This window comes from Terrapene carolina, unplaced genomic scaffold (genome assembly GCF_002925995.2).
Source record: "Terrapene carolina triunguis isolate 2854851 unplaced genomic scaffold, T_m_triunguis-2.0 Scaffold210, whole genome shotgun sequence".
Lineage (NCBI taxonomy): Eukaryota > Metazoa > Chordata > Testudines > Emydidae > Terrapene > Terrapene triunguis.
Genome location: NW_020664561.1, coordinates 40,894,745 through 40,922,210, shown reverse-complemented (window position 1 = coordinate 40,922,210; position 27,466 = coordinate 40,894,745). Strand labels below are relative to the sequence as shown.

At 41.5% G+C, this 27,466-nt stretch overlaps 1 protein-coding gene across 3 annotated transcripts in view; it reads left to right on the top strand.

Moving 5' to 3' along the window:
* The window catches only part of LOC113407230 (cAMP-dependent protein kinase catalytic subunit beta), a 120,025-nt gene that overhangs the window by 66,145 nt on the left and 26,414 nt on the right, over positions 1-27,466 (top strand). For 2 of the 3 annotated variants that reach the window (XM_026655466.2, XM_026655464.1), the window contains exons 2-4: positions 16,227-16,288; positions 17,258-17,386; positions 24,149-24,247. In XM_026655466.2, coding sequence (XP_026511251.1) covers positions 16,227-16,288; positions 17,258-17,386; positions 24,149-24,247 — 290 coding nt within the window. Of the gene's footprint in view, positions 1-12,949; positions 12,959-16,226; positions 16,289-17,257; positions 17,387-24,148; positions 24,248-27,466 lie in introns of all 3 variants that reach the window. The other variant, XM_026655465.2, reaches the window with a different exon arrangement.

The following is a 27,466-nucleotide window of genomic DNA, read 5'->3' as shown; positions in this document are numbered from 1 at the left end:
ACACACACACACACACACACACACACACACACACACACACACACACATATATATCACCCCTTGTAGGCTGATGGGTAGCTCCTCCTCCTGTCTTTTCCCCCCACAATTTGATTTGTGACTTCACAAAAATTAGATTGATGGAGTCAGTTACATCAGCTTTGAATTTTGTGACTCAAGTAGGTTATTTTATTGCATTTTATCATAGATTTTGTTGGGTCTTTTGAAAAGTTTTGTTCACAGATTAGAATAAAAAGAGGCTGCATGTTCTGTTTGTGGATGGATTCCACAAACCTACATCTCCAGATTCTTTTGCATCAGGCATAGAGAGAGTCCCAAACCCATCAAAAGAATGTCCCACAGCCTTCACTAAGGCCATTTTCCCATCACTGCATTACACGAGCTGGAAGAACAATTTGGGGCCCAAACAGAGGTGGCAGCTGATCTCTCAAGCTCCTATCATACAAGTGCTACCACATCTATCTGGTTGGTGCAGATACTTCCTGCATTTGCATGACCTTTTCTTTTCCATGGCCCTTTCTTTCTGAAATGGAGATATCCTATCCTATCTCCTAGAACTGGAAGGGACCTTGAAAGGTCATCGAGTCCAGCCCCTTGCCTTCACTAGCAGGACCAAGTACTGATTTTGCCCCAGATCCCTAAGTGGCCTTGTCTTGCCTACAACATTTAGCTTAAGTTAGTATGTTTTAGTTGCTCCACTCCAGGTAACCTACTTGAGTGTGTGGAGTTAAAATTGACCATACTCCAAAACAGCACTCAAACTGCACAAAGTAATTGGACTAGCAGAACAGGGTGATTGGATTAGCAGATTATGAGGTAATGTAACTGGAACTGCTGCATCACCACTGCATTACTAGTTCCAGCACTGACAGCACTCATGCTTCAACCCATACCCTCACAAGGCAGTTAGCTTGAGTTTAAGGTAGGGCTGTCAGACTATTAAAAAAATTAACCGTTATTAATCATAAGATTACAAAATTGTGATTAATTGCAGTTTTATCGCACTGTTAAACAATAAGAGTACCAATTTATTATAAATATTTGTGGATGTTTTTCTACGTTTTCAAATATATTGATTTCAATTACAACCCAGAATACAAGGTGCACAGTGCTCACTTTATATATATATAGATTTTTTTACAAATACTTGCACTGTAAAAAGATAAAATCTGTAAATCGAAGCATGAAGGGGCAAACAAATGTTTAGCATTTCTGGCACATAAATACCTTGAAATACCGACTACAACAGTGCCATGCGAATGCTTGTTCTCCCTTTCAGGTGACATTGTGACTAAGCAGGCAGCATTATCTCCCGTAAATGTAAACATACTTGTTTGTCTTAGTGATTGGCTGAAGAAGAAGTGGGACTGAGTGGACTTGTAGGCACTAAAGTTTTACATTGTTTTGTTTCTGAGTGCAGTTATATAAAAAAAATTCTACATTTGTAAGTTGCACTGTCACAATAAGGAGATTGCACTACAGTACTTGTATGAGATGAATTGAAAAATACTATTTCTTTTGTTTCTCTTTTTTAATCAAACAGAAGGTGAGCCAAGGTGAGGGGCAAGGTCACATTGTATTTTGTCAGTTTTCTCTTGGTGAGATCCTGTGTGGAGAGAAGCAGAGGCCGGAAGAGCAGTGGGGAGGGTTTGAGGTGTGAGTTAAAGGTGGTGTAAAGACAGCTGAGATGGAGGACATGGGATTCAGTTAAGTTGGAGAAAGTTGTTTAGCTAAGAAGATAGAAGAAGAGAAGGAGGAGAGAATGAATTTGTAGTATAAGGAGTCAGTCTGGTCATGGATTTTCACCAGAGACACTTTGCAGCATGAGAGGAGGTGCAAAAGACATAGGTTTTGGGGTGAACTTGGGCTGTGGGGTGGCAGGATGGACCTTGCTATGGGAGAGGGGGCAAAGAGTCAAGGGTGGAGAAAAATGAGGTGTGGAGAGACCCAACAGCCAAATCAGTGGAAGAGAAGGCAAAGAAGAGAGGGCTGTGAGCAGATAAGAAATCACAAGAAGGCTGAATGACAGCGTGATGGACAGGGGGAACGCAGTAACAGAGAGATTGGAGGAGAGAGAGCAGTGCTTGATGAAGACCAAATCAAGTGAATGTCACTTTTGGTGAGTAGGATAGTTGAAACAGCATAACCTAGGCCCCTACCAAATTCACAGTCCATTTTGGTCAATTTGATGGTCATAGCATTTTAAAAAATCATAAATTTCATTATTTTGGCTATTTAAATCTGAAATTTCAAGGTGTTTTAATTGTAAGGATCCTGATCTGAAAAAGGAGTCATGGGAGGGGGGGGGTCGAAAGGTTATTGTAGGGGGAGTTGCAGTACTGCTCCCCTTACTTCTGCACTGCTGCTGGTGGCAATGCTGCCTTCAGAGCTGGGCAGCTGGAGAGCGGAGCTGCTGGCCAGGCGCCCAGCTCTGAAGGCAGAGCCGCTGCCAGCAGCAGCATGGAAGTAAGGCTGGCATGGTATGGTATTACTAGCCTTACTTCTGCGCTGCTGCCTGCAGAGCTGGGCCCTCAATCAGCAACCTCCATTCTCTGGGCACCCAGCTCTGAAGGCAGCAGCGCAGAAGTAAGGGAGGCATGATATGGTATCGCCACCCTTATTCTGCGCTACTGCTGGCGGGGCACTGCCTTCAGAGCTGGGAACCCAGCCAGCTACTGTTGCTCTCCAGCTGCCCAGCTCTGAAGACTGCTCAGAAGTAAGGGTCGCAATACTGCGACCACCCTCCCCCCCAAATAACCTTGCAAACCCCACCTGCAACTCCCTTTTGGGTCAGGACCCCCCAATTTGAGAAATGCTGGTCTCCTCCGTGAAATCATGGTAAAAGCACACAAAAGACTAGATTTCACGGGGGGGAGACCAGATTTCACAGGTCTGTGACATGTTTTTCATGGCCGTGAATTTGGTAGGGCCCTAAGCATAACTTTTCTATTTCAAAACTTGTAAAACATTTTAAATTCAAGTTCCTGTCTATTCTTTTTGGAAGATTGGACAGTCATTTGGCACCTTTACTGAGACTAAAAAACCCCAAAACTAGGCAAACGCTTATTCTGACAATTTCTCCTTCTCTGAGATGCACCCCTATGGGGAAGGAACATACCAAATTTAACAGCCAGCTTGGGCTTTGATCAGGTTGGATAAACGGTTATTTCAATACTAAACAAAGGTTATTTAATAGAATTCCTGATTGTCCTTCATGCATCCAGGATAGTTGTTTATTTTGTGTCCCTTTTCAGATAGAGAGCTCTGTTTCGTGAGGTTGCTGAGTACTTCATTGCCATGAAGGGGTCAGTTCCAGACAAGCCAGGTTTGAGAAACTTGGTGCACTTATCTGCTATTGGACCTAAAATAGCTGAATCAAAACATACATTGTAGGATTCAAGATGAACTCTCAAGTGCATGCTAGGAGCAGTCAGCTAAGGAGACTACACAGGTGTCAGAGTTCCCGGTCATCAGATACTGAAATTCACTGCACTTAGTCTGGAGTATGAGAGAGAAAATGGTTACATTAAACAAAGTTATTCTTGTTTTCTAGAAAGAAGGGTACTTCTGTGGCATTCTTGTAAAGTCCAGGGCTTAATCACTCGTGCATCTCTTAAATATTCTCCATCAAAAGAGTTGTTTCCTCCAGCTTACAGTTTTTACATGGGCCAGTTTGTTTTTATGAATACTTTGCCTTCACTTCCTTAAGGGTATGTCTATACGGGTATAGAAGTGCCACATCATGGCCACTGCTGGCCTGGGTCAATCTTGCGGGGCTCAGACTGCTGGGCTAAAAATTGCTGTCTAGACATTTGGGCTTGGGCTCCAGTCCAAACTCTGGGACCCTCTACCCTCTCAGGGTCCCAGGGCTCTGGCTCCTGCCCAAGCCTGACTGTCTAGACAGCAGTTTTTCAGCCTAGAGTCCAAACCTCACAAGCATGACTCAGGCTAGCCATGGGCTTTTTATCCCCATGTAGACATACCCTAAGAGTGTGGGGTAACTACTTGTAATGCTATTTAAAGGCACAATACATAACTGTAGTTTCCTGTCTCTTATTATTCAGATTCTTTAGAGCAGTCTTCTACATTAGACACCATCTTATATCCCCTTGAGTCCCCAGCAGATAATTTGGATCTGTAAGAACTGGTTAACTCAATTCTTATTTATTTTTCACTTGCAAGATAATTTTTCTAGCAGCAGTCATTTCTAGCAGGATAGCATGTGAGCTTGCAGTTCTTTTCTGTTCAACTCATGCCTTTCCTCTTATCAGGACAGTCTCATACTATGGCTTTATCCTATTTCTCTCTCTAAAGTAGTTGCTCTATTACCAATACAGTATAATTAGCCTTATCTAGTTTCTGCCTACCCCTTTCTCACGTAGACGAAGACAAATTGTGGTGTGTACTTGATGTGCATAGAAATGTGAAAATTTGTTTATTTACACATGACTTCCTCCTTCAGGAAGTCAGAGTCCCTGTGCTATTTAAGGGCTATAAATGGACCGCTAATACGTCTCAATTTGTTACTGTAGGCAACCATTTCCTTTAAAGATTAAAAGTACACTCCACAAGGGATATTTCAGCATTTGGGCATGATGTGAATTGCAGAAACCCTACATAGAGATGCAGATCTTCTATACTGATTTACCCTGGTAGCCTGACCAGACTTGTCCTGTTAGCTTGAAGCCACATATGAGAGTTTGTGTTTATCTGAGGCAGAGGTATCTATGGGCTGGGGGAGAGGGGTTTTCCAAGGAGCAACCCTAGAAACAAGCAAGTTCTAAAGCAAGCTCTGGCTGAAGTTTTTCTCTCTGTTTAAGTTAACAGTAAAATAAATCCCAAGAAGGGTGTAAATTTGGACTGTATGTAGTGTACTGTGTTAGAAGTGGGATAAAAATGTCACCTGCTTTCAGGAAGTTAATCAGTGAGTGATGTACACAGATCAGCTACCTGTAGGTCTTTACACATGTTCTCTGATACAGTAACCTTAAATAATGGTCTCTGTGACAGCAGGCCAACAAGTCCTCCAAGCGATAGTTCTTTAAGTTCTGTGTTTTCAAGAGACAGTCTAACCCTTAGTACAGAGCCAGGAAGGTACAGTACTCTAGAAAAGAAAAAGATTGGGTTGCCCGACATCTTTTGGTGTGGGAAATTTTGAGGGATGGATGGCTCAAATAAATAGAAATTTAATTTAATTTGTGTATACATTTTATCTGCTAAATGCTACTGTCTGTACTAGAAAACCTGATTGGCTTGTTGTGTATTCATATATATCTGGGATAGGCAGGCAGTTTAAACAACCTCCACCCAAGAGAGATCACCTAGCCAAAAAAATAGCCACTGTTTCCAGGGCACCATGACAAAATGTACCTGTATTGTAGAAACAAGTGCTTGAGATGTCAAGAGAATTGATATAAAACTAGGTGGGAGAGTTGTGAAAACTCATGACAGTCATATTTCCCACAGGAAATCTTCAACTCTCAATATTCTGGGCTTGTTGCAACATTTTAGATATGAATGCCTCCTTTTTTTAAACCTAGGATTAAGTGACCAATGTGATTTCTTTTAGATTTGACTTTTTAATCTTTGATAAAGTATATTCATCCTGTTTGAAGTATTAATGTTTTTAGTTTTAGATTCTTTGTAATGTTAGAACTGAAGAAAATAATCACTTTTTCATCTCTACTGTTCATTTGTAATATATTTAAATTTAGATTTTTTTATTAAGGGTAGTGGTTGAAACATACTGAAGTGTACAACAAACTTCTCTTAAAGCAAAGCTGGTACAAGTCTTGGTTGTCTCTGTGGTCATATGAATTGATGTTGCATATACAGAAAAGTTCATTTCTTGAATTTAAGTCCAGGGTTTTACATTTCTTGAGTCAGGCCTGTTCAGCATTAGCTAATTTGTGTTTGGTTCTGCCTCCCTGGAAAGGCCCAAAATCAGTTCCACATTGTATTGTACTGTTTCACTCTGTTAACATTAACATTTAACCTTTTCAGCATCACTGCCTCTTTCATTTTGAGGACCACTATTATATATTCTAAAGAGATTAGATTAATAATAAAGGGATAATGCTCAAAGATCACAATTGGAAGTATATTTGAGCTCACTACTCCTGCTAGGATGGAAGAATCAAAGAAAAAGCCGATTTGGCTGTAGAAGTCATAGTGGAATGGAACAGAAAGTATAATTTACCCTTTTCTTTTTATGCAAGGGTCTCCAAACATCCTCCATTTAAAATTCAGTAAAAGAGCTTTTCGTTCCATGGTTGCTAAAGAAACAGCACCTACCTTGCTATTAGGTTTACAAGTCTGTCCAACTTCTCATACAAGACTCTATTGCAGTTCCATACTCGAAAACTAGGGAGGTGAGCATTACGCTTCTGCTTTGTTTGAACTGAATCTTAAAAAGAAATTGCTGCTTATAGCGTTAGGACCATAACAGTTGAAAATAGTTGGGTTCTCTAATAAGAGTCCCTTTAACAACTATGTCACTGCCTGAGGCTCAAATACAGACTTGGTTACAGTATTGTCAAGGCCAAGAGTTTAAACTCATGAATGAGACCATTTAAAGAAAAACAAATTGTCTGCCTTCTGATTTTGAGCCTTTAAGTGAAAGTTGTTTTCCTCAATTTATGTACATTTCAGCTTCAAATTCATTCCTAAATGTGTGGAGCATGCAAATTGAAGAGGTTCCAATTACCACTACCTACCCCTTGGGTGCAGCAGCTGCCATTTTATTCTCCTTTCCCCCTTACTTCATCACTGTATCCTGCCTCCCTCTCCTTCTCTGTTCCTCATATTTTTCCCTTACATTTTCTCCCTCTGCTCCTTACTCCCTACCTTAGCCCTCTGCCTCCATCTGAGGTTGTTCAGAATGGTGTGATTAGATTAGTTAATATTGCTATCCCTTTACTATTAGTTATATGCAGTGAAGTATTCTTGGCCCAGCCATTCTCTTGCTAATTTTTTTGTTTTGTATTTGTATTCCAGCACATGGGTGTCCTGCAGACATTCCCCGTATGTGTTTGCTCTGACTAGTGAGGGAAGCTACACTGTTAATTATTGCAGAATTTTAAACAAATTCTGGCCCTTTATAGAGTATGTCTTCACTGCAGAGTTAGCTCAGGCTCTAGCCCAAGTGGTTGTCCCTAACCCTTGTCCATCCACACAGAAAAGCCTCCATCATGAATTTGAGGGTGCTTTAAGCCTGGGCTAGCTGGCATAACTGAGGATATAGGCTTGAGCTTTGGTTTTGCTTCAGCCCAGGCTGGCAACCTGCCTACTTTTCAGTGAGAAGGCAGGCTAATCAAGCCTGAGTTCTGTTAGTCCTCTAATCATAACCTACAATTTTACCTGGGCTGTACTTTCTTGTGTACTTCCTCCCTTCTTCGCTGGAAGTTACCCACGCTGGCTAGCATTTTCATCCCAGATTTGCCTGCCCCATTTCTGCTGCATTTCTATAACATATGAACAGAGATGCTATCCAAGAAATCCACCTCCCATGCTACCAGTTGGCCTGAACCTGACAGTAGCCTTTTGGTAAATCTGTGGTGTGATATCGATAAGATGCATAATTTTGGGAAATGTACCCCAAAGGTCACTTTTTTATGTTTAGTGGACAGGAAAGAAACAGGCAGAGAAGTCATTTGGGTGCCCTACAAAACACTTTGTGGTTTGAAGACTGAATTCCTTAATGACATTTTAATTAAAAGTTCTTGCTGCCAAATGCTATTTGCTTTCACATTCAAAACTTCATTAGTAATACGTAACTCCAGTTGGAAGTTTATTTACTTTAAGTATTGTTCTCACATCACTGCCACAGCCTTAAGCACCATGGTAGACAGGAGAGAGAGCACAACCTGCAGATTAATACTTAGTGGCACAGTTTCATGGACTGCGAGAACCATAGGACTGGGAGAACCCAGCAGACTAGTTTTAATACAGCACTATTATGGAGACATTTATGCAGGCCTGGCATGAGTAGGATTTGCATTGAGGCTGCTTCACCCGTGCTAGGCTAGCCTGGGTTAACCCTGCAGTGAAGATGTATCCATAGTTGTGAAGATCTTAATTCAAAATGCTGAACTGATGCAGAGCTAGCTGTCTTTCTGAGACTATAGATAACCACAGAGCCCTGCTATTGCTTGTTGTTTTTTGAAGCAGCAACTGAATAAAATTAAAACAATACTGTGGCTAATTTCACTGCTGCTATTTCAAAATCTTGTGGGCAGCTCCGAAACTTACCAGAATTATGTCATTTTCAGTCTGCTGCTGCTTGGGGAAGCACTAGAGCTTGGAAAATCTTAACTCTAGGACAGGCAGAGACTGAAGTATTCATGAGAGAGAGAGAGACCCCCCTCCCCAAAAAAGGACTGGGGTACAGGAGCAATGGGGTGGGGAGAGAGAGAGATCAAAAAACACTTCTTCTGGCAGGCAAATCTGGGAATTAAGGAGGGCTTCAAATTTATGAGGCACCCAAAAGACCCAGGTTGATACAAAAGACAGAATTCACTAGCAAGGTTCTCAGGGAAGCATTCTTGTAAAATCCCAGCATCTTTTCCTAGCAGCCTGGAGTGAATGCTGTACTTCTTACCATGGTATTGTCTAAGGAGCTTGCTGGTGTGACCCCTGCATGTCTTTCATATCAATATATGAATAGTAGGTGTCTTGTACATTTTAATTTTCAAGATGTGATTTAGGTACTGTATTTAAATTGAACCAGTCACCATGGTGCTTGAGTGCTAAACCCACTAATTTAAGGAAGTCTATCATAATAGGACTAGGAAATCTGCAGGCTACATGGCTCAAAGAGCATGTTTTGTGGCTTGCTAAGTAGTTCTCAGTCTAGTGTTCTACATGTACAGGTTTGCCTAAAACTCTGTTACTTTACTAACTTCAAAATGGCAGTATTTAAACAGAAGTTTTTCCGTTAGGAAACCACACTTATTTCTTAGAAATATCACTTATTTCTAGCCACCCATGAAAATTTTGGAGACTTTCCAGAAAAGACCACCGTGGAAGACCCTGACCAAAATTCTAGAAGCCACAGAGCTCTTTGCATGAGCTGACTAGCTTGCCCATACCATGCTCCAATCTCGCATTGGTTTTTATTTTTTACCAACTATCTTTCACATTGTCAAAACTCAGATATTTTGCTTTTGTTGAGGTTATCAGTTGAGTGAGGTCATTTGGTTTCTATTTGGAGAAGATTAATTGAAAAGCTAATTCATCTCCTGGGAGACATCCTAATACTTAGCACTTATGTCTGTTTTCATCTCCAAAGACTTTTACAGGGGTTAACAAATCCACACTTCAGCCACGTGCGTTTTCGAATTATTCCCATTTCATAGAGGGAAGACTGAGATAGCGAGGTTATGACTTGGTCAAGATCACAGAGTGAGTGGGTGTAAGAGGTGGACTTAGAACATTGGAGAATTCCAGTCCTATATTTAGACCATACCGCTCTTCCAGTTGTTAGTGTACCATGTTTCACTCATAAAACATTCATATTTATCTGTATAAAGGGTAGCTCTAGGGCTATAAAATTAAGCAATTGGTGTTTTTCACAGAATGAACTAAGGGCTGGTCCACACTAAGCCCCCAGTTCGAACTAAGATACGCAACTTCAGCTACGTGAATAACGTAGCTGAAGTCGAAGTATCTTAGTTCGAACTTAAAGGTACTTACCGCGGGTCCATACGCGGCAGGCAGGCTCCCCAGTCGACTCCGCCTACTCCTCTCGAGAGCAGGATTACCGGCGTCGACGGCGAGCACTTCCAGGATCGATTTATCACGTCTAGACAAGACGCGATAAATCGATCCCAGAAGATCGATTGCTTGCCGCTGAACCAGCGGGTAAGTATAGACGTACCCTAAGTAAATATATTATTTTCTGAAACAAGATTAGCCTATGCATTCTCTGTATGTATTTGTATATTGTGTCAGTAGTTGGAGAGTAGAGATTTCATAGAATATTTCATTTTATGACCCTGATTATTTTTGCAGATTTTAAATGATTATATCACAGTCCCTGGAATTGAAATTAAATTGTGTGTTGATAAAGGGCATGCTAAATGCCAAGCAGAAACTGGCATTTAGCACAGCAGATGCGGTGTTTGTAGTAGTGCTCAGTGTTTAGTTTTGATCAGTTTAATTTTTGCTTTCTTTCCATGCATCCTATCCATAGATTTCCCTGCCCCACCCCACCCCCAAATTTCTGGCTTGTTGGCTCGTAGGGGTGGGTGGGTTGTACTTGAGAAAAACAAATACATATCTCTCAGTGTTCATGTGGGGGAGGCAGGGGAAGAAAGGCAGAGTAATTCAAATTGTCATCGTTCAGTACTAGCTGTACCTGTGACCTCCTCTGTAGTGTCTGAGTGCACCCCCAATGTGTGAGATCTCGTGCCTTCATCTCTGTGAGTGGAATCCCCACGATTCTCCCACTCTTACACCAGGTCCTAGGATGCAGTACCCTGTGTATTGATCGTGCTTACTCCAGCAGACCTGACTTGGCTCAGGCTCTGCAGTTTTTCCCTTCAGGAGCTTGTGACCAGCAGTGAATACAGTGACCCAAATTGTCTCCTTAAAACAGAATATTGTTTAATCTTAACAGGAGGAAAAAAACATAGCACAAGAGAAAAAGGATTTAAAAAAAAACTCCAAAAGGTCTGCACATGTTTGTCCTACATAGAATCTTAGGTAGGTCTAGCTTACCTCAGACACTTAACCTCTGGGGGGCCTGGGTCTCAGTCTGTTCCTGTTAAGTGTCTCTGACAATTCCCACACCCCGAGAGAGAGCGTGTCCTTTAGGGTTACCATATTCAAACATTTAAAAAAGAGGACACTCCACGGGGCCCCAGTCCCGCCCCCGGCCCTGCCCCAACTCCGCCCTTTCCCCGCCCCCGGCCCCGCCCCAACCCCACCCCTTCTCCACCCCCATTCCAACCCCTTCCCCAAAGTCCCTGCCCCAACTCTGCCCCCTCCTCTGAGCACCCCGCATTCCCCCTCCTCCCTCCCGCTCTGATCGTGGTTGGGGGTTGCTAAGTGCTTCCCTGCTCCCCGCAGCCCCTATGCCCTTGCCTGCCCTGCTCCTCCTCACCCTGCAGCCTCTGCACCCCCCCGCCCCTACAGCCTCTGTGCCCCCTACTCCCCACTCACCCTGTAGCCTCTGTGCCCCCTGCAGCCTCTGTGCCCCCTGCCTGCCCTGCTCCTCCTCGCCCTGCAGCCTCTGCACCGCCTGCCTGCCCTGCCCCTGCAGCCTCTGTGCCCCCCCGCCCCTGCAGCCTCTGTGCCCCCTGCTCCCCACTCGCCCTGCAGCCTCTGCGCCCCCTGCCCCTGCACCCCTGCCGCCTCTATGCCCCTGCCTGCCCTGCTCCTCCTTGCCCTGCAGCCTCTGCACCGCCTGCCCCCCCTGCCCCCGCAGCCTCTGCTCCCCCGCTCACCCGGCAGAGGGAGAGCTGCGGGCTCCACGTGGAATCAAACACTGCCGCGCTGCTCTGTGGGGGAGGAGGTAGCGGGGGAGGGGGAGGGACTCTGGCTGCTAGAGGCCCTAGTGGCTGCGAGCGGCTTTCAATCAGGCCAGGCGTCCAATCAGCCGCGCCGCACTCCGGATGAAGGGAAGGGGGAAATCCCGGACATTTCTGCTTGATTAGAAATCTCCCCCCGGACGGCCATTTAACACTGAAAAAGCCGGACATGTCCGGGGAAACCCGGACGGATGGTAACCCTAGTGTCCTTTTAAATGTAGTCATTCATTGTTCTCTCTTCCCAAGCATTCGTTAGCCCTGATAGTCCAAAACCATTTAGGTGAATTCTGCAGTTGATCAAGCATGAGCATCAAAATGAATATCATTGTCTACGAAGTGTTGGAATAGTGTATTTTAGGATCTAACTTCCCAACTTCCTGAATGCATTTCCTGACAATCCTGCTATTGCATTAACTCTGTATATGCATATAGTAATCAAACAGAACATATAATATTCATAAATTATTACAGTGCAGCTGAAAATCAGTCACACACAGACCTTAAATTAGGTTCACTCATGCAAATCAGTGTTTTGAAAGAGTTTGTTGCTCTATTGTACGATACTGGGACTGAAATTTTTGTTGTGAATTATTTTGGTGATATTGCCTTCTATTTCTGTGCTAGCCGACACCCACTGTACCGCTCACATAAACAGTCTTTAGAACAAGGTAAAGGGCAGGAAAAAAATCATACGCTTTACGGTCAGAAGGGACCATCATGAACGTCATGTGATCTCCTGCACATTGCAGGATAAAGAACCTTGCCTATAGACCCATAACCTCTGGCTGAGTTACTGAAGTCCTCAAATCAAGATTTAAAGACTTCAAGTTACAGAGAATCCACCATTAATACTAGTTTAAACCTGCAAGTGACCCTGTGCTGCAGAGGAAAGCGAACCTCCCTCCCCCCGTGCCCCGCTTCCAGCAGATTATAGTAGTTGTAATCCAACATAATGCAGTACATCTAGTTTTTATTTATTATTATTTATTTGTTATATCATTGAGTTGGGACTGACTAACTTAAAGAAAAACACTCGATCGCCTCAGAAATCTCGCAAACAGCTTATTTCTATGACTTTTCACTTTCACTTTTTAATGCAACCTTCTCTTCCTAGATAAGAGCATTTAGCTGTGTGAGTTGTGTTGTCTTTTTGTGTGTTTTGCTTTAGTACCTTCTACTCAAACATTCTGTGATATAGCATGATCCATTTTCTCTATGTGGGGGAAGATTGGTTCTTTCTGGAGTCTATTCTTGGGGGATTAGGGGAGCAGGTTAGAATTAATTTGTTTTCTCTATGTGTTTGTTGTGGAAATGCATAAAACTTTTTTTTCTTTCTTTCCTCTCTTGATCATCTCATCTGTGTGGGTGAATGTTCCTGCAAACCCTTGGTGAACGTATAGAGACCTTTGGTATGCTCATTCTTTCATTAGAGCCCAAAGTCACAGACTGTTATAAAAACAATGAAGAATAAAAAACCAAACAAGTCCAATCATAACATTGAAAAATGGCTAAAATGTGCACTTGAGGGAAACTTGGAAGTTGTCATTTGATAAATCTATCACTTTACATGGTCTTGTCACAGTTTGGCACCCCAAAAAGTGATTTTTGTATGATATTTTCCTGGTACTGGCCACTGGTATCAACCCATTAACATGAATGTTGCTTATGTATTTAAAAAAACAATACCTACAAAATTTAAATGCAGGTGTTGGTGTTCTGAGACCAGGGTTAAAATGTTCAAAAGTGCCTAACTCCCATTTTCCAAAGTTTCTTTGATATTTAAGTGGTTAAGTCACACTGACAATTATTTGAGTTTTACTGGGGCTTAGGAGTCTTGGTAGGGCTGGAAAATGGGACCTAGGCTATGTCTACACTAGAAGTGCTTTACCTGTGTAGGAATATCAGTATACTAGGCTGACAAAACGCTACTAGTATAGATGCAGCAATACTCATAAAGATGCGCTCTTCACCAGTCTAGTAAAACCCAACTTCCATGAGCTAAACAAGCTATATTGGTTAAAAGCACAGCTTTGCCGGTATAGCTACGTTTACAGTAGGGGCTTTTGTGAGCATGTCGGTCAGGGATCACCTCTCTTCTCTCCCCTGACCAACATAGAAGTCTGTAGGGTAGATATAGTCTTAGGCTCCTAAGTCACTTAGGTGCTTTTGAAAATTTTACCTCCAGATGTTTTTATGGTAAGGGCTTTTTTTTTCAGTTAATTATAACATACTATATGTAACATTGTAACATACTGTAAACATGAAGTATGTTATAATATGCATATTTAAAGGATAAATAAGTGGGATCCAGAAACTTTGTTTAAAGAAGCTATTTTTAACGTTGCCTCTGAAGAGAGCAGACCAAAAGCGACATAGGATAAGGTAGAGGATTTAGATGGAAGAAGAACTCCCGTGGCCTCTTGGAGTTCTAGGGTTGAACAGCATTTTTTGCTCATGTTTCAGGCAACTTGAATATCTCTCCAGAATGCTATATATTTTTTAATATTTAGCATGTTTTATTCCATAATTAGAATAGAGTAGAAAGGGATGATTACTTGTAAAATGCTCTAGTTCATAAAGTATCTGTGAAATTAAATATGGAAGAATTTTACACACAAACACACACACACACACACACACACACTAAACAGCCAATGACAGATGCCCTGGGGATGTTCAGTGAGGCCAAAAATGTCAATGAAAGAATATGATTCAGTGAGGAATAACAAAACATATAACATTTTGTTAATTTTTTGGGTCTGCTCTGCAGTAGGGGGGTGAAGTGCTTTATGTAATAATGCTACATACTCCATAAGTTTTGATGTTCTTCCACCTACTCCAAAAAAACCCAAAATAAAACAAAACCTGAACTGTTTTGTTTTTTTCTTATCTTTATTAACATGAAATATTTTTTCAGGTTACCTGAATGTAATTCAAAGTTAGGTTTATAAAACTTGGTCAAAAAGTGACTGCCCTATTCTTCTTTCCCTACTGGTTCAAAGACAATCAGGTGTGAAATCAGATGTTCATAGTTCCTCTTGTAGTAAGGAGGAGTTTCATGCCAGGGGAAGCCCTAGCCATTACTCTCCTTAAATGAGATTAGGTGAAAGAGTTTTGTCATCATGTTTACATAATTTTAGTTTACACTAATGTGTAATTAGACAATACTGGACATTGGATAGAAACAACCTATCTAAATACATACAAAACAAGCTGAACTTAAAATATAAATCAACCCAGGTAACTTTAAATCTAGTTAAAATATGTAGAATCTGTTTGCCCCACACAAGGTTGTGCTTAGGTTTACGTGGCCTTCCTGCGTAATAAAGTTGGGCAACACTGCTTTAAACATTGCTCATGTCTTTAAGACTGCATCTGCTCTGAGGATTTTCTGAATTTCCCCCTGCACTGATGCCTCTTCCCCTGTGCCAGCAGTGCAGACCAGCCACTGGCATTTTTATCCTAGTGTTGTCTGACTTCAGATCTAGATGGCATGGTAGTAAAAATACCAGTAGCTAGTCTGCTTTAGGGATCCTACCATTTGCTAGAACCGCTGGAGCTGCACCAGTACTAGAGCAATGGTAGGGGAATTTTAAAAAATATTCTGTATAAATGAGGCATGTATATTCTTTGAGTAAGCAAACAATAGGAACATCCTGACTCATCACATGATTGTTTTTAGCCAATCATAAAACAGTATTTTCTTTTTTAGCAGCAGAAATGACAATATACTTGTTAAAATATGTTTCTGTATACCACTCAGAAAATGCTTGATTATGTTGAATTTTTTTAGAAATCACCTGTAGCAAAACTCATCAATACAGAAAACCTACCACTGCTAATCTCGTGTTATGTGGAGTGACCCCAAGAAAACAAAATAAACATGAGTTCTTAATGGTGATTCTTTGAATGTTTCAGAATAACAATAAAAACTGAAAAAGCCCCTGTTTTTCATTGCATCTATAAAATATCCTACACTGATTTGGCTGATAAAGACGTAGGATTAAAATATCTGAAAAGTGATCTTGGATTGCAATATGCTAGTGCACATTTTAAACAGTCGTCCAGAATTGTACTGTTGCTACATTGCTTTAATTTCAAATGGGAAAATAATACCTTAAAAGTTTATTCTCTGACTGTGGGCATCTCTAATGTGCAGTGTTGTAGCCCTGTGTTTTGTCTTTGCTTGCGATAATGCTGTACAATTTGTACTTCTGCTTGCAATCAGCCTTTAAATAAAGGTGATGGGGAAAAAAAGGCAATGAGAATTATTTTGTTCTCCAATTATTGAAAGTATAACTTTGCCTTAGATGAATGTAGATTATTTGCAAAGTGCAGGTTTTTTCCAATCAATTTGAGAATGCTTAACATCACCTTAAAGACTGCTTGCATGTACAGTATTGTGGGCCATTAGATTTAAAGTAGATTAAGTAATTTATATAGAAATATGTAGTATTCCAAGAGAGTTAGGGGTCTACTGGAGGTACTGTAGAAATCTTAGAGATGCTGGTGCTTGCTTTGTGTTTAGTAAAAGCAATTCATCTATTTAGTGTTCGAGAACTGAAGAGTTTATCATGTACTTTTATTTAAAGAAACCATACTTAATAGATACATGTTTCAAACAGCTGCATTACATGTTTAGTGAATTGAACTTGAGAAAATTTTTTGTATTTTCAGTGAAAGAGTTCCTAGCTAAAGCCAAAGAAGATTTCTTAAGAAAATGGGAAAGCCCCCCTCAGGTAAGGAACTATGATTTAAAATACAAATGCACTGCATGACTCTGACTAGTAGCTTTTATGGAAATGAGTTCAGTATCCAATACTCAGATACTACTGTGGTGGGAGCTACAGAAACTTGAAGATATTTTCAGTTCAAAAACTGTTGAGGGAGTGTCCATGCAAAGAATTTAACCGCATTATTTGTAATTGCAGTTGAGATCAGCAAAGATGCTTCGGTTGTTGGTTTCAGAAGCTTGGGAAAGAGCATTTTAGTGATAGGTTCCTTGCTATGAAATTCATTCTTACTGACAATTTGATAATTTGAATCTTGCCACTCTTATGTCCTATTACAACTGGCTTTTTGTAACAGGACACCTTGTATATCCTGGACATTCCCCTTGGAAATTTCTCTCCTGGTTCGTAATCCTTTGGCATAGTATATGCTTCCTATTTGGAGGAAAAGTTGTAATTTTACTTACTTTTCAAATAGCATCCAAACATTGAGGTGATAGACCTCTTTTTTATAAATGTGTTCAAATATGAATTCTAGACAATGTATGAATAGTAGTTCCTCAATACATTCCCACATAGAATTCTCTGTAGCACTTAATTTTGGAAACTTGATGGTGACTGTAATCTTTTGCAGGTTTTGTTTTCTTTTTTCTTGTGTTAACATCATGATTTCTTTGCAGCTAAATTCTCACTGCTTGCTGCATAACATTTTGATAACAATATTTGTCATTTTTAAACATACATTAAATTAAGTCCCTTTTCTATTTTAATGCAAGCACTATTACAGTTCTCTCAATCCAGGTTCATTGTGTGAAATTATATTAACGTTAGTTAGCGCTCTAGTTTTTTAGTTTTGACAGAAGAAATTGCATCCATCCTCTTTGATAAATGACTACATTTCCCATCACTAAGTGTCTCTATGTACCAAAACTGTAATCATTATTTATTAATCTGTTATACTTTTTTGTGTACATGTAGAATACTGCTGGCCTAGATGACTTTGAGAGACAAAAAACCCTTGGAACAGGATCATTTGGGCGAGTTATGTTGGTGAAATATAAATCCACAGAACAGTATTATGCTATGAAGATACTGGATAAACAGAAGGTTGGAGCATTTTATAATTATACTAATTTGTGTGGTTAAAAACTGTCTTTGCCAGCAGAGAGCATGCTGTTCATTGAAATCATTATCTGTGGTCTGAAAAAGTGTTGCATCCTATTATTTTCACTTTTCATGCTATTATGGTGGGTTTTAGCTGGCACTTCTGCCTCAGACAGGAAAATAGAGTTGTTGCTTTTCTTTAACAATTCTGCGAGAGAATTACCTTGTCCTAAGGATTCAATTTTTTTTGAAAAGGCATAAGTAAAAAATAAATCCTGCAGTCTAGTCATAGCATTTCACACTTGTATGCGGATGCTCATAGTTCATTCCCTGGCTCTTTGGATTTGTAGTGTTTTGAAGAGAATATGTTTTGTTCACCCATCTTTTTCTTTTTTTGTCCATTGTCCTATTATGTTTTCTTTTTATATTGTGTGGATTTTTTTCTTTCTTTGTTATAACCTATTTTGATTAGGGCTGTTAATTAATCGCAGTTAACGCCTGCAATTAACTTAAAGCAAAATTAATGCATTAAGCGCATACCTGGGGGCAGGGTGAGAGGCATCAGCGGCGGGAGGGCTGTGCAGCTCTGGAGTCGGGGGAGGGAGGGCTAGAGCAATCCAAGCCTGCAGCTTCCCAGGCAGCAGGTGGGTAGGGTTGCCAGGCATACAGTTTTTGACTAGAATGGCCAGTCGAAAATGGACCCTGACTGCTCCAGTCAGGCTGCCAAAACTCCGGTTGGCCACAGTGGCCAGCTCCGCACAGCTCCCGGAAGTGGCCGGCATGTCCCTCTGGCTCCTAGGCACAGGGGCGGCCCGGGGCCTCTGCGCATTGCCCCTGTCAGTGATTCCCGGGTAATGGGAACTGCAGAGTCGGCACTTGGGGCGCAGGCAGTGCACGGAGGTCCCCTGGCTGCCCCAGCACCTAGGAGCTGGTGGGACATGCTGGCCACTGCGGCCAATGGGAGCTGCAGGGACCATTCCTGCAGACAGGGGCAGCGCATGGAGACCCATAGCCTGCACCCCCTCCTGCACCCGAACCCCCTACCCCGGCCCTGAGCCCCCTCCCATACCCAAACTCCCTCCTGGAGCCTGTACCCCCTCACACACTCCAGCCCCCTCCCAGAGCCCGCACTCCTGTCCCAGCCCAGAGCCCCCTCCTGCAACCCAAACCCCTCATCCCTGGCTCCACCCCAGAGCCCACACCGCCAGCTGGACCACACACCCACACCCAGCCCCAGCCCCATCCTGGAGCGCCCTCCCATACTCGGAACCCCTTGGCCCCACCCCCCAGTCAGGAGCTCCCCTCCTGGACCACAAACTCCTCACCCCCAGCCCCACCCTAGAGCCCTCACCCCCAGCCAGAGCCCTGACTCCCTCCCACACTCCAACCCTCTGTCTCAGCCCAGATCCCCCGACCGGAGCCCCCTCCTATACCCCAAACCCCTCATCCCTGGCCCCACCCCAGAGACTGCACCCCAGCCGGAGTCCTCACCCCCTCTTGCACCCCCACCTCTGCCCCAGCCCAGTGAAAATGAGCGAGCGAGGGTGGGGCAGAGCGAGTGAAGGAGGGAGGGGGGATGGAGTGAGAAGTGGCGTGGCCTGGAGAAGAGGCGGGGGAAGGGTGTTCAGTTTTCTGCAATCAGAAATTTGACATCCCTAGTGGGCGGGGAGGGTAGGGGGGGCTGAAGCCCAGAGCCCCCAGCCCAGAGCTTAAATTTGAAAATATAGAAACTCCTGAAAAAAATTAAATAAATGGTATTCTAATATTATTTAACAGTGTGATTAAAACTGATTAATCATAATTAATTTTTTTAATTACTTGACAGCCCTAATTTTGATTATTTTCTTGGGTTTTGCCACTCCTTGTTTCCCCACTCAACAGACGGCTGCATGTTGCCAGGACAGGTGAACTTAGTGCCAAGGGAACAAAGATGAGCAGCATAGGCCAGTTGGCTGTTTGAATTTGCAGCCCTGTATGCGTGAGCTACTCCTATGTCTTGCTGGATTTTTGACTGTTGGGAAGGCAGTCATTTTCGAAGGAGTTGTCTGCTGTTTGTCCTGTATCCAGGGTGATGCAGCTTTCACTGCTTCACTGCTCCTACTCTGCCCACTAAAATAGCCTGGTATCACTAGATTGGGTAATCCTATATGTGTGCAAAATAAACAATATCTATTGTACTGGCACTAAATTTTAAAGAGTAAAACTTGTCAAGTTCAGAGAATTTGACACATAATTTATTAACTAGATATTACTAAGAAGAGATTTTGTTTTGACATGGGTCTGATTAAATATATACCATGTGCCGTACTCTTTGCTTACTACAATTAGTACTATCGACACTTCAAATAGAGTTTAAAGAAAGTCTAATTAGTGGTTTCTTATTAGGTAGTTCCCACATTTTTCAATTATGATTGTTCAGGAATGTCTTTGCTTCATAGCAACCGTTAACAATGACGTTTCACAGAATATGCTAAAAAGATCATGTTAAAAAAGTACAGAAACAGCTGATTTTAAAAATAACATTTTCGCTTTTAATTATCTTTTGCTCAAATGTAACTGACTAGGGTTTAGATGGAATCTGCTCAAACATTCTTCAGCATAAGCAAACTGTATTTGTATAGCAGTGGTTCTCAAACTTTTGTACTGGTGACCCCTTTCACATAGCAAGTCTCTGAGTGCGACCCCCCGTATACATTTAAAAACACTTTTTTATATATTTAACACCATTATAAATGCTGGAAGCAAAGCGGGGTTTGGGGTGGAGGCGTAAAGCTCGTGACCCCCCATGTAATAACCTCGCAACCCTCTCAGGGGTCCCGACCCCCCATTTGAGAACACCTGGTGTATAGTGAGCTTCTAAAATTGAAAATTATCTTGCTACATGTTGATACAATGTAGCTCAAGAACTTTGAAGGACACTTTGGATCAAGAGTCGACAAATTTTTCATAGCGTGGAGCACAAGCTAATAGAGATTGCCTAGTTGGATCATTTCATCTCCATTCTTTATACCATAGTCATACTCCATGTTCATTCATGATCATATAACATACCTGTAACAGCTATAGTAATTGCTTAATTAGGGTGTGTCTACACTAGCAAGTTTCTGCGCCACAAGTTATGCCACTTTTATTAAAACACTGGAATTAAGCCACTGTTGCATGTCCACACTGTGCTCCTTGTGATGCTGGAGCGCATCCACATTAGCAGCTCTTGCAATGGCAAAGACAGCAGTGCATTGTGGTAGCTATCCCACTGTGCAACTGGCCGCAGGGTGCTTTGGGAAGGGTTTGCAATGCCTCATGGGGCAGGCACAGCATCACATGATGCAGGTTTCCCAATCCCATTGTTCCATGAGCATCCTACTACATTGCCAGCTGCTTTTCAACTGAAGTGTGTGGGGGGGAGAGAGTGTGTGCCAGGAAGTGTATGTGTGTATGGAGAAGAGAGAGACTGTGTTTTGGGGGACACACACCAGCCCCCGCCTTCCTCCCTGGCCGTGCGCTCGCTCTCTCTCTCACACACCCACTTAAAGGGGAGGGGTGCATATCTCCAGGGCAGTTGAGTTCAAAACAATGAGCAGAGCGGTCACTTGAGGCATTATGGGACAGCTCCAGAGGCCAATTACAGCGCAGAAAGCAATCAACTGTCCACACTGGCAATAGAGCGCTTGAGCCTCTGCACAAATAGCCTTACGACTCTGGTCGAGGTGGGTTTTTTTGCAGCACTGCAACTGAGGAGTTTCTGCGTTCTGGCTTGACAGTGTGTGCATGGCTGCAGTTTGAGCGCAAAAAGCTGCTTTACTGCGCAGAAACTTCTCAGTGTAGACAAACCCTTAGATGGAGGAGTAAATCTAGGAAAGAATTGAAAATATTTTTAGCTCTCTGATTTAGCAGCTGGAAATAAAGAGGAGAGCCAACACTATGCACAGCTTTCCACAGACTACAGAGAGAGCTGCTGTTTTATACATTTGCTATCTATTGAAAATTGAAATGCCTTGCTAAGGTTTGAATCACTTCTGTTATGCCACTCTACATTTTATTAATAGTTGTTTTTTTAATCACATCTACTTTAGATTCAATAAACACTATAATTTGCTTAAATTTCATTTTAAACAAAGTTGGAATTTTAGGATGCAAAGTAATATTTTAAACTAATCTATAACTTTTGTTTATTTTTTATGGTAAAGCATATTTTTATGGTGACAGGTTTTTATGGTTTGCAGATAATTTTTCATCTAGAACTTGTTCAGGAATATAATACTTGTAATTCAGATTGTAAGGTCCTAAGACTAAGACTTCTCATATTATTTGTTTGTAAGGCACTATGACACATTTATGATACTATATAAATAATTTCATGCAAAAAAAATACATTAAAAGAACATTACAAAGTGAAGGGCTCAAAAATTAGGAAATGTCAGAATTAAGGTTGCCCATGCAATTTTAATTCAGTTTCTTGCACATACAGATTATCTATATAATAAGATTCCAGAAATGTCAATCCGTGTATCACACTGAAGCCTAAAATGGCTGAGTCAGTGTGAAGAAATGGAAACAGCTACAAATATGGTTGAGAGCACTTTTTGTTCAGCATATTACCAGGTTGTCATCACTGGGATTTGCAATCTGTTACCATCCAGATTTTAAGTTCTCAGCCATTTTGACTTTACAAATTACATCCCTGCGATAGCAAAGTGTATATCTGTGCCATGCCAAGAGTTCTTAGATCATTATGATATTAGAGGTCACTCAAACAATCACCACCCTTACTCTATGTTGAATTCTAGTTACCATCTTGTTACTGTGTGTGGTGTCCTATCATGTAAGAGAGAGGGGAGGAGATCTGACTGATTAAAAAAGAGAATTGTATGCAATTGTCAGTCAGCTGAAGAAAGTTGCCTTCCATTCCACAGACAAATGAATTTGATATATTTCCTTCTCAAAAACTCCACCAGATTCAGCAGTTAAAAATCCCTTGGAAGTCCACAGAGTTTGTGGTCATGGAGGCAGCTTTTGTCTAGAGTCAATAACAACATAACATGTTGGACCCTGAATGTCAGGGGTGATTCAGTGTTTCCTTTCTGTATTCTAAGTCAAGGTCCATCAAAGCTTAAAAATGTAATTAAAAAAACTTCAAGTATGTCCTTTCTTGGTACAGCATATCTGTAAAGTGATTGCTTGGTTTTTTCATTACATAATTACTTTTTTGAAAGGGCAAACTGAGTTGATTTGGTGAGTATAAATATCTGGGTTTGTGATTTCTGTCAGAAGAAACATTTAAAACAAAACAAACCCCCAAAAACGAAAGAGAGAGCTTTCTCATACAAAATTTTGAGGGGGGAGGAAGGGGAGAGTGCTCTTCTACATATTACAGCTATTTTGCAACCAAAATAACTAATACAAGTAAATTTTCAGATTTGGCTGGGAACCTAGCATATCAGTTATTTACAATAGTAAGATCAGATTTCTATTTAACAAAAACACTGTTTTTGAGTGGCTCCAATTTTACCCTGATTTTCGTGGGCTTGTTTGCTCTGTTTTGTGTTTTTAAAAAAAAAAATGTTACATGTTACCTAAAATTGCTTTAGAAAGCCTATATTATTTGATAAAATTAATGCACCTTAGAGAGACTTTAATAGCTTAGTACCTTGATAATGAGATGGGATACAAAGCCTTTCGCCTTTAGGTAACCAGTTCAAAGCTAACCCAGAGCATTAGTAACATAATTCTCAAGTCATAAGCACTTCCACCAGTTCTCACAATGGGGTATTGATAAATTGGGTGATGGGAAGTAAGGAAAATCGGAGTGATTACTTAATGCTGGAGTTAAATAAAAGGAAATAGAATTATTTCCTATTAGCAATAGAAGAACAGAGAGCTGGAACCTACCATTTACTGTGTTTCGCAGTGAAGCATTTATAGTAGCCTCCAAGCAGAGGACAAGACTCAGATTTTGACACTGTTGTTAAGAGGCCTTGGAATTACTGTATACAGGAGAATATACGAAACCCATTGTGAAGTGTGGCAGATGCGACTGTTCTGAGTAAGGAAATTATTAGTTAAACCCAAATTTTCCATTATCTTCTCCTGGCTGTGGGCTTTGCAAAATGAGTGGGTCTCAGTCCTGTTCCTTGTGAGTAAGTATGTTTCACCCACAAAACTCATCATTAGGACTAATCGACACCCTTATTGATAGTCTCAGCATCAAATGGCTATGGAGATTCACTACCCTGTCACTGCTGCAGGTGACTGCCATCAGGTCGGCTGGGTACATTGTCATGGATGTGTTAAGTTTGCCCCAGTGGTTCCTGTGCTCCACTTTTGGGGATATAAAAAGGCCTCTAATTACTAAAGATATCCATTAACCATGTTTTAAGAATTGTAAAGTCTCTTAAAAATTTAAGGAAAGAAATTCTAAATAAGACGTTGTTGTTGTTGTTGTTTGTTGTTGTACACCTCTACCCTGATATAACGCGACCCGATATAACACGAATTCTGATCTAACGCGGTAAAGCAGTGCTCTTGGGGGGGGGCGGGGCTGCACACTCCGGCAGATCAAAGCAAGTTCGATATAGCGCTGTTTCAGCTATAACGTGGTAAGATTTTTTGGCTCCCAAGGACAGAGTAGAGGTGTACTAGAAAGCCTTTCATTTAGCCACGTGTATCTACATGTTTTGCATTTCAGTTCAACAACTTTAATATGTTTATTGGAAGATATAAGATGTTCTGTTTAGACTGAAAAATTTAAAGATTGTTTGTTTGTAGGTTGTCAAACTGAAGCAAATAGAACACACGCTGAATGAAAAGAGAATATTGCAAGCAGTGAACTTTCCTTTCCTTGTGAGACTGGAGTATTCTTTTAAGGTAAATATTTTGAAAGCAGTTGTTTCAAAATGTGAATGAAGTATACTCAAATTTTAGATATGTACAGATAACTTTCTTGCTCAATGTGTAAAGCCATTGCACTATAATGCAGTTATGATAAAGTAGATCACATCCTCCTAAGAATTATTAATGCTAAATTAATTTTCTTCTCTGCCATGGGTAATATAAAGTATGTGCTTTGTTTTCAAAATACTAAGTAAATTATGACTAATATCCAGTAATTCATGCTTTTGGTAAAATGTACTTTGCATAAAACTTTTCCATGAAGGGACACTATCAATTTGAAATGTAGCCAATTATTTTTAATGTGTTGTGTTAGGCTTTGCATTTTTTAATGTAATTTCTCTAATCTCTTTCAGTCGTAATAATCTAAATGATAATTGTAAAAATCATTGGTAAAACTTTCAGATAAAAGTAACATTTAAAGTTCATGCTGTACCTTTAACTGTGTACTTCTGGGGAGAATTATGCTAAAGCAGAAAAAATTGGTCTTTCTCCATCATTCTTCTTTCCACTATCAACACCAGCCTATATATATAACCAATAAAGTAAGTATATGTGTTACATGAAGAAGCATATGATCTATTTTGTGTGTGTGTTGGCATTTTGGTTGTTTTTGAAAAAGACTCAAAACCTTGTGCCTCTGCTCCTATATGCTAAGCTAAAGTCTTTTTTCTCCTTAGGGAGAATAAGGCCTTGTCTATACTACACAATTTGTTGGCAAAAGGCAGCTTTTGTCAATAAAATAGTGGAGGTGTACACCCTACAGTGCTCCTCCCACCAACAAAACTCTCCTGCTTTGATGACCAAATAAAACCACCTTGATGAGAGTCGTAGAGCATTTTGCAGCAAAGTTAGATCAACAAAGAGTCAGTGTAGACACTGTGTTCATTACATCACCGTAACTGGCCTTCAGGAGGTATCCCACAATGCCCACCATGACCGCTTTGCTCACTGTTTTGAACTCCGCTGCCCTACAGCCAGCAATACAGGCAAGCTACTGGCAGCAACCGCACTCCTGCCTGGACTGCAGGGAAGTGGGTGGATCTCCTCGGTCTGTGGGGAGAAGAGGCTGTGCTAGTTGTCTTTGCACCAGCTTCTGTCTCAGGATTGGTTGTTTCTGGCTGCTGTCTGAATTTATAGATAGCATGCCGACACACTCACTCTCCCCCAACACACACTCTGTCTCTGTAACTCTGTCACACATACTCACTGTCACACACTCACCCACACACACACTTATGTGGGCTTCTTGTGTTAGTGTTCAGCAGTGTCAGTTTGGTCATATTACTGAGTGCTACTTTAAAAAGGGATTTAAAATGTGTCACTTTTCGGGCACACACTGTGATCATTACAAGGTTCATAGCATGTTACAAACAAACAATGCCAGGCTCAGTACACTACGTCAACAACATTACTGTGGCTCAGTGTTAATACGCTCCTCCAGCTGAATAGCCCCCCGTTGTGTTACTCTTATATACTTGTGTTCATAACGCACAGCACAATACTGAATAGCAGTGCAGGATCCATGCTTTCTGACCGAGATGATTAGGTTGCAGGTTACCAGGGCAGTTGAAAAGTAGTTATCAATCTAGTAGGATGCCCGTGGAACGATGGGATTGAGAAGCCGTCATCATGTGACACTGCACTTCTCCCTGCCCCCGTCAGGCCTTGCAAAACTTTCCCAAAGCTCCCTGCATCCAGTTGCACAGTGGGATAGCTACCCATAGTGCACTGCTCTCTGTGTCGATGCAAGAGGTGCTATTGTGGATGCGCTACATCGACACAAGGAGCATAGTGTGGACATGAAACAGCAGTTTAATTACAGCGGTGGCTGTCCATCGGTGTAACTTGTGTTAACAAAACTCTGTAGTGTAGACAAGGCCCAAGATTCAGTAAGTATCGGAGAGATCCATGTTATGCATTTTTGCTTGATGACACTTTGTAACATCTAAATGTCTATACAAGAAATAGAAGCTAAAGAGAATACGAGCGAGCTTAATGTTATGATCTTGTTGATTAGGTGACATTCTAAATTTCTTCTCTTCAGATTATTTTAACAAGAAGTGCCTCTTAACTATGAAAAGTGTGTGTATAGATGGGTGGTGCGCAGTGTGAGGTGTATGTTTCAGAAGCCTGAGCTTTCCAAGAGTCAGTTATATATCCGCATCTTGGGAATTGGGGATGCCCTCTCTATATTAGAAAGACCTTCAAAACTGATGTCAAAATATTGTTGTAAACTAGCTATATACCCTACGTGAAATTCAATATAATTCCAATTATCCAAATTCCCTTTATTTGATAATCCTAGTTATCTGAATCCACAGCATGTCCTCCATGCAGCCCTGTGTTCGTGAATAGCACTTCTGTGTGTTCAAATGCCCCATTATCTGAAACTTTTGGGTGCCCCCAAGCCAGGCAGGGCAGAAAAGGTCGGGGAGTTGCATTGTATGTAAGAGAGCAGTATGACTGCTCAGAGCTCCGGTATGAAACTACAGAAAAACCTGAGAGTCTCTGGATTAAGTTTAGAAGTGTGAGCAACAAGAGTGATGTCGTGATGAGAGTCTGCTATAGACCACCAGAGCAGGGGGATGAGGTGGACGAGGCTTTCTTCTGGCAACTAACAGAAGTTACTAGATTGCAGGCCCTGGTTCTCATGGGAGACTTCAGTCACCCTGATATCTGCTGGGAGAGCAATACAGCGGTGCACAGACAATCCAGGAAGTTTTTTGGAAAGTGTAGGGGACAATTTCCTGGTGCAAATGCTGGAGGAACCAACTAGGGGCAGAGCTCTTCTTGACCTGCTGCTCACAAACAGGGAAGAATTAGTAGTGGAAGCAAAAGTGGATGGGAACCTGGGAAGCAATGGCCACGAGATTATCGAGTTCAGGATCCTGGCACAAGGAAGAAAGGAGAGCAGCAGAATACGGACCCTGGACTTCAGAAAAGCAGACTTTGACTCCCTCGGGGAACTGATGGGCAGGATCCCCTGGGAGAATAACGTGAGGGGGAAAGGAGTCCAGGAGAGCTGGCTGTATTTTAAAGAATCCTTATTGAGGTTGCAGGAACAAACCAACCCGATGTGTAGAAAGAATAGTAAATATGGCAGGCGACCAGCTTGGCTTAACAGTGAAATCCTTGCTGTGAAGAAGTGAGGTTCTTACCCACGAAAGATTATGCTCCCAATACTTCTGTTAG